The sequence below is a fragment of the Psammomys obesus genome, unplaced genomic scaffold (assembly GCF_907164565.1).
Source record: "Psammomys obesus unplaced genomic scaffold, mPsaObe1.curated_primary_1811, whole genome shotgun sequence".
Lineage (NCBI taxonomy): Eukaryota > Metazoa > Chordata > Mammalia > Rodentia > Muridae > Psammomys > Psammomys obesus.
Genome location: NW_026594403.1, coordinates 3,578 through 12,843, shown reverse-complemented (window position 1 = coordinate 12,843; position 9,266 = coordinate 3,578). Strand labels below are relative to the sequence as shown.

General features: G+C 51.8%; 1 protein-coding gene across 1 annotated transcript; it reads left to right on the top strand.

Annotated features, from left to right (window-relative positions):
• Positions 1 to 2,553: 2,553 nt before the first annotated feature.
• On the top strand, positions 2,554 to 8,759 carry LOC129685394 (V-set and transmembrane domain-containing protein 4-like). The gene is made up of 2 exons (XM_055618938.1): positions 2,554 to 2,653; positions 8,221 to 8,759. The coding sequence occupies exons 1-2, from the start codon at positions 2,599 to 2,601 to the stop codon at positions 8,757 to 8,759; spliced, it is 594 nt and encodes a 197-aa protein (XP_055474913.1). The 5' UTR covers positions 2,554 to 2,598.
• Positions 8,760 to 9,266: the final 507 nt, after the last annotated feature.

The window sequence follows — 9,266 nt, the reverse complement described above, 5'->3', positions numbered from 1 at the left end:
AATCCTCCTGCCTCAGCATCCCCAGGAGCTGGGACCACAAGCACATGCCACCATACTAGCCATAAACAAATGTTCATTTCTAGATTTTATTTCAAAATACCATAAAAGGTTCAGTGACTGTACAGTAAAGTCTGTGCTCTTCACCTTGTGTCTCATCTCTCTGGGCCCTTCTCTCCCCGTGTCTCTCTACAGATACTTTAAAGAAAATGCATTAGATATTATTATTTTTTGTTTCACTCACCTGTTTATTTAAGAGTAGGCTGTCAGCCCCGTGTCTGCTAACAGCAAACCCCAAGTGACAATTTCCACATGTCGTCTTTGGACCCACATCTAGGGAGTTCAGCTCGTGTCAGTATGATCTGTCTGTGTACAAATTTCCCCAGCACGACCAGTGATATCATTTTTAACAATTATTTTCAGGTCCGCCATACTGAGTCTTTTTATCTGCCTGTATTTTGTGCAGCGCCTGCATCTTTCTGCTCAGAGAGTGTTTTATTCACCAAAAATGCAAGGACAAGCCTGAGGTCCCTTAGGTGGCCTGCTCCAGTCCTCCATGCTTTATCTAAGCCCCTCCCTCTAGAGCCTGTTGACTCTAAGGCTCCCTTTTTCTGCCTCCTGGGAATCAGCCCAAAATTTTGGTGTCCAGTCAGCCTGCAGAGTCCTTGGCACCCAAGTGACACTTACTGCTAAGGGTGATGATATAGTTTGAGTAGGAAATGTCCCCCACAGGGATGTGTTGAAGCCTAGGTCTCAGCTGGTGGCCCTATTTTGGCAGGTTATGTTAATGCCCTGGTCTCTGCCTATGAATGCACGGGCGCATGCACACACACATGCAGTCAGGTCCACTTTGAACCTCAGTTTACTCACCGGGGGGCCTTACAGATGGGATGGAATAGGTCACTGGCTCATGCATGTATGTGAAGAGTAGTTTCTGTGCTGTTTTATGGAAGCCTTGGAGGAATGTTTCCATTCTTGGACTGTGGGTCTCAGTCCGACCCTGAACTTTGCTCTCTCTCTCCCCTTGCCCTGTGTGTGTGTCCCTGCTTATGCATTCATGAGTGTGTGTGCGTGTGTATGTGCTCACCTATGCGTGCACATGCGTGTGTATTACTGAGGATCAAACTCAAGGCCCTACACATGCTTGGCAAACAGTATATCACTGAGTGACACACACACTCTTTTGGGGGTGGGGGGGGTCAAAGGAGACAAAGTCTTGTGAAGTTACCTCAGCTGCCCCTGTAGTTGGGATTGCCAGCATGCCCTTAGATCTGCTTGCCTCACTTCTCGCCCTGGTGCCCGACCCAGCAGCGCAGTCTCCCCATCAGGGCCTGCTGGGCTTCCACAGGCTTGTCTCATTGGGGAAGCTGCTATTTCCATCCTGGCTTTCTTCGTGGTCAATCCAGTACCCGGAAGCTCTGCTCCATGGGAGGGTCTCCTGGGTCCCAAAGGACAAAGCCCACTGGCACGATCAGAAAGAATGGATAGTCCATCTTGGAGCCCCCCTAAGGTCAGTATCACCGGTTGGGTCATTACCCACTGGCAGCATCCCTCTTGCTTTGCTCCATGCCTCCCCTGGTCTTCCTCAGTCCCTTGAAGTGGAAGGATGAAGGGCTTTCTGCTTTCTCTTTTCCTTCTTCACCCCCCTCCACTTCCCCTCCCTCCCCTCCTTCTCTTCTCACTCTCATGCCTACTCCTCCTTCTCCTCTCCTCCTCTGGCTTCCAGGGACCCACTTTCAACTAGGACCTACTTGGCCATTGCTCTTCTTTTCTGAGACATCCCTCACAACACACACACACACACACACACACACACACACACACACACACACACACAGAAGCCCCAAATAAAATGCACCAAACGGTTGCTGATGTTCACTGTCAGGAACTGGGTGCCAAACTTCAGCCTGATTTGTGAACACCCCAGGAAGGATGGGACCATTGCCTTGCAACAAGCAACAGATTGAAGACTCCGAGGCACATGAGTTACAGACCTGTTCCAGGCTCTTACTCTGAAAGCGCCTTAACACCTGCAAGGCAGACCGAAGGACGCAGAGCCCCAAATGACTCTTTCTGCCCATAGTTTCCACGTATTTTGAACTCTTCTGTGTGAGCCCTTTAACTTTCCAAGGATTCTCACCCAGCTCCATCTCCTTCTCCAAGGCAGCAGTGGAAAGCTGTTTCTCAGCTGCTGTGAGTAGGAGTGCCTAAGGAGTAGCATGGGGGGGGGGGGCGTCCAGGGTCAGGGTTTGTAGATGAATCCAGTGCGAAGGCACCTGGACCCCTCTTAGAAATAACCGACTTGGGGACAAGGAGATCTGAAGGCCCCGGGGAGACCACAAGGTCCTCCTGGCAGCCCCAGCTCTGTATGATGTGACTCTCCAGGGTCACCTCAGTTTTCTCATCTGAGACATGGGCGTGGTGAAAGGGGACACCATGGGCTGGCCTAGCTAGCGCCTGGAGAGGCCACTCCTCCTCCCCCCAGCTCGGCGCAGACCCAGGGACCTAGCAGCGCCGGCCGGAGCTGAAGGCCGAGGGGCGGGGCGGGCTGGCCTGGCGGCGCCGCTTTCCCGAGTCACCTCGCCGGGCGGCTGCGGGAAGATGCGGCTGCGGCTCCTGGTGCTGGTGGTGGCTGTGCTGCTGGGTCCGGCCCCGGGTAAGCGCGGCTCGGCGGGCGGCTGCGCGGGAGGCCGGGGCTCCAGCGGGAGGGGAGGCCAGGGCTGCGCGGGGTCCTGGCGGCGCACTCCTCCCGGCGATCGCGGCGGCGCAACGGCGCCAACTCAGGTCAGCGGTTCTCTGGTCCTGCTGGCGTCCCGCGGTGGGAACTTGCTCCCGGGACAGCTCCGGGTCCCCTTTGAGCCGCAGGCCGCGGAGCTTAGGTCGAAGAAAGCCTGATGGGAGCCCTAAGTTGGCGGCTTCTTTCTGTCTTCTGCAACAGTCAGGACCCGCAGCTGCTGCCAGCACCAACTTCCCTTTATCTTTGGAGACGCTCCGAAAATGAGGCCAGGAATGACTGGACCTTCCCAGTCGGGTGAACACTGAGGACTTACTCGTGAGTCTTCTGAAATGGTCAGATCAGTTTAGACAAGGTGTCCTCGGCTTGGCTTCATGCAGCAGGCGCCTTTTCCACGAACACTCCTGTGGGGGTCACGTCTGCTAGCTTGCACGGAGCTTTGTGGCTCCCACGTATAGTCACCGAAGAACCTTCTCCTCTTGGTTCCCCAGGACCATGCTGGCTAGAAAAATAGCAATGGATACATTAGTGCCTCTCCTTTCCCCGGTGACTACCTGTGACAGGCGAACATTACCTCACTTAATCACAGTCGTGTTTCAAAGCAAGAGCATCAAGTATTTACTGATTCAAGTACTTCGCAAAACATTGGCTCAGTTTGTCGGCCTACCAACCTCTGAGGGCAGTGCAGTTTTACCCCCATTTAAAAAAAAAAATAAAGAAACGGAGGTACAGGCCTGAAAGGCGGAATGCTTTATATTCTGTCCTGGATGTATCCAGGGCCATCCATAGCCTCTGCTTCTGTGCCCCTCACCTTGGGCCTGTCGTCCACTCTTTGAAATGCCTCCGCCACGACTCCTCACCTCATTTGCAAGGTAAAGCCCAGCATATCCATTTGAAGTATAAACCCTCGCTCCCACCTCCATTTGGGGAGAGAATGGGAGTTTATTGGTCTCGCAATCCCACCATTCATCTCACAGAAAAGGAAACTGTCAGTCAGAGTACTTACTAAAAGCCAAACTATGGTAGAGGCTGGTGGTTTTGAGTTGTCTTTGATGTCAGAAGTCCTAGATTTGAATTTCATCTCTGCAATTTGTTCTGTGAGCTTCAACAGGTTGTTTGGCTTTCCTGGGCCTCAGTCTCGGCTGTAAAATGAGAATTAGCAGCTAACATGGATAAACTGAGAAAATATATCTAGTTGCCTTAGGACTGCGCTTGGCCTGCACCCTTGAGCAGATGTCCATCTCTGTCAGTGGGCAAGGCAGCGTTTGCCCTGGTCTGCAGGTGTTTTTAGGTGAGGGTTCACAGCAATAACTTGTGGGCTAGGTCTGGAGCCCCCTCTGCTTTTTGCTCCTCCTCAGAAGCCCCTGATGCTGCAAACCACGCAAGCAAGGTCTTGTGATGCAGAGATTGGCTGTTGTGAATCACACACCACTCCGCTGTCACTTAGAAGCTCCTGGCTCCTGGAAGTGAGTGGAGCACATCTTTAGGCAGGGATGAAAGAAGGCCATAGTGCCATGCCCACCTCCGTGGCCGGCTTGGAGCCGTGTCTACTTCTGCATCCGGGGAGAAGCCTTTGCTCCCTGTAGCTAGGGCTGCTGCTTCTGGAGAAGACAGTGCCCTCTGGGGCTCCACGACAGTTCTCTCAGAGAGCTGTGTTTGTCCTTTTCATGACATCACCAAATCACAAGGTAGGGGTTAGACTCAGAATCTCAGCCTCAGGAACCTGAGGTTCATGCAGAAGCACAAACAGCAGTGTAACTTCTGGGACCCTGTGCAAAACAAAAGTTTAGGGGATCTTCCTCAAAACTTTCAAGCAATGATCAGTAAAGGCTAAGCCAGTAGCCTGCAGCTCTTGCACCCAGGGAGCCCTCCCTGCTCCGGGGCAGTGTGGGGTCACATTCTACTGCTCTTTGCCCACAGTTCACACATGCAGACTTAGAGCTTGCAACAGTGCAATTCTTGCACTAGCCATGAAAGACACCACGTTCCCACTTTTCAGGTGAGGATGCCGTTGACACTGTAGTTGCATTCTCTCTCCTTTGTTCTGAGGACAAGCTGTCTCACCCACTAGCCTCTTAGCTCCATAAGGTCAACAGAGACAGTGGAGTCAAGTCCAAATGAGGATGTATGAGGGAGCCTACCTCTCACCTTAGTTCTCTGCAGTGCATACTCATAAAACAAACATTTCCTTCTGCTTCAATCTGATGTGACAGTTTTTTAGGTCAGGGAGTAAGGGTCAGCCCTGCCTAGCTGCTACGTTATGTCAGCTGGAGGAGGAGGAGTTAGTGACATCTATCCTGTGTGGTCCCACATGCTGAGCCAGCATGCACTCGGCATACCTCCCTGCCTTCAGATTGGGCATGCTTTGCCTTTCAGTTTGTCTGGCCCGTGTGTCCACTTCGCACTGTCTTGCCTCCTGTTGCTTACCCTACCCCCCTTTCTGCTGAGCCACAAGGGACACAATGACCATGGTTGGGCAGCAGCTGTCAATCTTCTCTCCACAAGTATTGAAATAAGTACTTAAGCTTTGTCTATGCTTGTCTGCACTCCCCACCCTCCTGTACTTTCTTCCTTCTGGGCTGAGCCTGAGCTCCAGCTGTCTGCACGTCAACCGAACCTCCATGTATATATGCTTGGCATAAGGAGCCTCCACTTCGGTGCTGGAGGGTGATGCCCATGGCACCTGGAGTTGACAGGGACTTTCAGCAAAGCTTTTCTGAGGTGCCTAGCTATCTCAGGTTCAATGTCTACACACACACAGTGTGTGTGTGCGTGCGTGTGCATGTTGAGGAGGGTGGTAAGTAAAAGGTTGTGGTGAGCTTTCATCAACAGGATTGTATTCATTTGCCTGCTGCCACAACAAGTGGCTTTCACAACAAACAAGGGGTAATATCTGAGATCAAGATGTTTGGTGGTGTGGGGGCTGGTTCTCCCATCTCCCAGGGGGGGGGTCCACCTTAAGGATCTCACTTAGCCTAAGCTTTACCTCCAAATACACCCACATTTGAAGGTACTGGGAGTTAGTACTCTGATGTATGGTGTATGCATGTAGCCTGGGGTATGCAATTCAGCCCCTGATGAATGCCTTTGCACTCCTATGGGAGACACCGATGTTTGGACCATCTGTAAGAAAACATGAGGTGGAAGGAAGGCAGAGGGCATGCTGCTAGAGAGAAAAGGGTGCTCTCTGAGGAAGTTAGCTCAGCCCCTTTGCTTTCTGAAGCTGGGGATAGGGCTTTGAGCCTGAGCCACAGGACAACAGGATGGGGAGAACTGCTAGTTTGCCTCCAGGATGGAATCTGGCCTCCCATGGGGACTGGAACACTTGGCACATTCTCTTAGTTTCAGTCACTATAAATAATTCCCGATTCACGCAGAGTTAGCAGGAGGAGCCTGGAGCATAGGGTTCAGTCTGCTATCATCCCACCCATGTTGTTTCCATTTCCTCTCTTCCCAGCCCCTCTGGCTCCACTGGGGAGCCTTTGGGGGTGGGTCAGGCTGGCCTTGGATGCTGTAAGCCAGCTGCTGCATTTTGGCGCTCTCTCTTCTGTCCACTTCTCACTGGCTAATGAAATGGAGGTCAGCCAGGGGTCCCAGCCGCCTCCTTATTCCCCATGGAACTCCCACAGGAGGCTATCTGCATTTGAGATGAGCCTCAGCCATCAGGAGGAAGTGCTGTCCACATGGGCCAGGTGCCAGCCAGGTGGGTGTGATGCACGGAAGATGTGGGACACTTCTGTGTCATTCTGGTTGACTTCTGGTAGCAACGGCACCATTCCTGGGGAAAGCAGAGAGCAGCCCACAGGGCACTCCCAGATAACCCAAGGGCTTTGACCTAACCAAATCAGTGCAGATGCCTTTTGCCATGTAAAGTGACACTTAAGGTCCCTAGGTCTGAGGAAGGACTTCTCAGAGGCCTGTTGACCTGTATTTTCCATGTGTCACCTGGCCTGGTTTTGCCCCTCATTCCTGGAAAGAGAAGACTGAGGACCTCACACAGGGGCATAGTATCCAGCCTTTCATTACATCAACCAACCAAAGGCTGTCAAGGTGTGGAGTGCTGAGCAATCTCCCCCTGGCGAAAGCTACCTTATACAAGGAAGGGACTGATGGATACAACTGAGTTAAAGTTGTTACATTTTTCTGTAGGGTTCTGAGTTTAGCATGCATTGTCTAAGAAGGGCAAAGGATAGAAGATTGATCCTTAGAACATAGCCTTTCAAATGATAACTTATTTAAAATAACCGAGAGCATGACTGCTGTGGTTTGAATGTGGCTTTTCTCCTCAGAAACTCAGGTTGGAATTTGATCTCCATTGTGAGATCCTAAGAGATGAGGCCTTTAAGAGGTGGTCAGGACTCTTCTTCATGAATGGATGAATCCATTCATTCAATCAATGACTGTTATTATGGGAATGGGTATTTTGCAAAAGCATTTGGCTAGGTCCCTCAAACAACCCCGGTCTTGACATATGATGGCCTGTGCTACCCTGGGACTCTTGCAGAAAGCTGTGGTTTAGAATGTTTCTGGGACAAGTGCATGGTGAAAGGGCCCCTCCCTTGAGCTTCTGGGTGGCATAGCTGTGCCGCATCCACCATGGTGTACCGTCAGACATGCTTCATGGGAAAGGTACCAGTGTTCGGCTTCTCCAGCTTCAGCTAGTCTGGATGGTCGGGTGGGTATTGTGGTGCTTCACTGAAACTCAGGAGTAGTAGGTGTGGACTACCCCTAGATTGGTTTAAACTAAGGAGTCAAAGGGCAGGTTTTAGTGGAAAGGGGCTGGAATTCTGAGGCATCTTTTGGGGGGCATTAGGAGAGTGCCATTTCCTTCCTGGTTCTAGAGGCGCCTTCCTTCATTTTTCACTTTAGCTTGTTTGTGTGATTCAGTTCCTGAGTCCAAAGCCACGGAGAATCCCGTGTCAGTCCAGCACACTAGTGCTAGTGTAGCGCTCTGCTTGACCATTACTGCCTAGAGCTGGACTCACTGACACTAAGAGAGTGAACAAGGAGGAAGGTAGACAGGTTCAGTCTCCTGGTTGATGAGCCATCACAGGATGCATCTCGGGCCTGCCTTAGGCAGCTCTGACCACAGCCCTGTCAACACAGACTAAAAACACACATTGGGGAGGCTAGTAGAGAAGATGAGAATGAGCTGAGTTTTCAAGAGATTCTTCAAGTCCTGATTCATACGTGTGATCTTGGTTTTCGTGGCAGATTAGAACATTCTGGAGAACATGCCTGTTCAGATGGCCAGGGTTTCGCATACCATGTGAATGAGAGCCATAGGAATGTGAGAGCCCATGAGGCCCGTAGAAGAGCCATAGTGGGACTGGGGAGTGAGCATAGACAATACTGAGACCACTGCCTCTGGCTCTGCAGAGCATCCAGAGACCAGCAGTACGCAACCCGTCCCTAGCTCCTGGCAATGGCATGGCTTCGTGAACTCAGGCTGCGGCCTTCATTCATGGTTTCTCCCTTTTTCTTTGCAGAGGTGTGTGGCGCTCTCAATGTCACTGTGTCCCCAGGACCTGTAGTTGACTACTTGGAAGGGGAAAATGCCACTCTCCTCTGCCACGTCTCCCAGAAGAGACGGAAGGACAGCTTGCTGGCGGTGCGCTGGTTCTTCGCCCCTCATGGCTCCCAGGAGGCCTTGATGGTGAAGATGACGAAGCTTCGGGTGATTCAGTACTATGGGAACTTCAGCCGTACTGCCAACCAACAGAGGCTGCGCCTGCTCGAGGAGCGTCGAGGAGTGCTGTACAGGCTGTCTGTCCTGACACTCCGGCCAGCAGATCAAGGGCAGTATGTCTGCAAAGTGCAAGAAATCAGCAAGCACAGGAACAAGTGGACAGCTTGGTCCAATGGCTCCTCAGCGACAGAAATGAGAGGTGAGAGTGTGGCTGGGGTCCCCGAGGAGGTGCAGCATGTAGCAGAGCAGGGGTCCCGGCTTCTGTCATTATACAAATGCTGGTGTGACTCTGCTAATGCAGTGCAAGTCTTGTGGCCTCTGTGGGCCACAGGCCTGTGAGTCAGGTCGTGAGCATGAGGACAGATCTTGGACACTGTGGCTGATATGGAATGTAGATATGGAAGGAAGGCCAGAGGAATGAGTGACTACGTCCCTCCTAGTCATGTCCTGCTGGAAGTAGTGATCTTTGTATGCTGTCAGATAAAGAAAGTTGGACCCTGCTTAGCGGCCAGAGGCCTGTTAAGAGAACGGCCTGAACTGCACTTTCTTTGGACTAGTACTGGGACTTCGTGGTTCTAAGAGAGAATGGAGGAAATGGGGGAAGGCCACAGCATGGGACATAGTACACTGAGTCAGGGAACTACATACGCTTTAGAGAGCAATGGTCTTTGTTACCTTTCTTGGTGCCGTGTCCAATTACCAGACAGAAGTCATCCGAGGAAAGATTTCTCCTGGTTTATTTTTTAGTGTTCAGGATGCAGCCGCTTGGCCCCATGCAGCAGGTCAGGTTGCCATGGCGGCATGGGATGTGGTGGCGGAGGCCAGCTGCTCATAGCCAACACAAAG

Excerpts from the sequence above, each read along its gene's own strand:
- LOC129685394 (XM_055618938.1), top strand. The coding sequence starts at position 2,599 with ATGCGGCTGCGGCTCCTGGTGCTGGTGGTGGCTGTGCTGCTGGGTCCG. Across the intron at positions 2,654-8,220 it reads GCTGCTGGGTCCGGCCCCGG|AGGTGTGTGGCGCTCTCAAT; the intron begins GTAAGCGCGGCT and ends TTTTCTTTGCAG.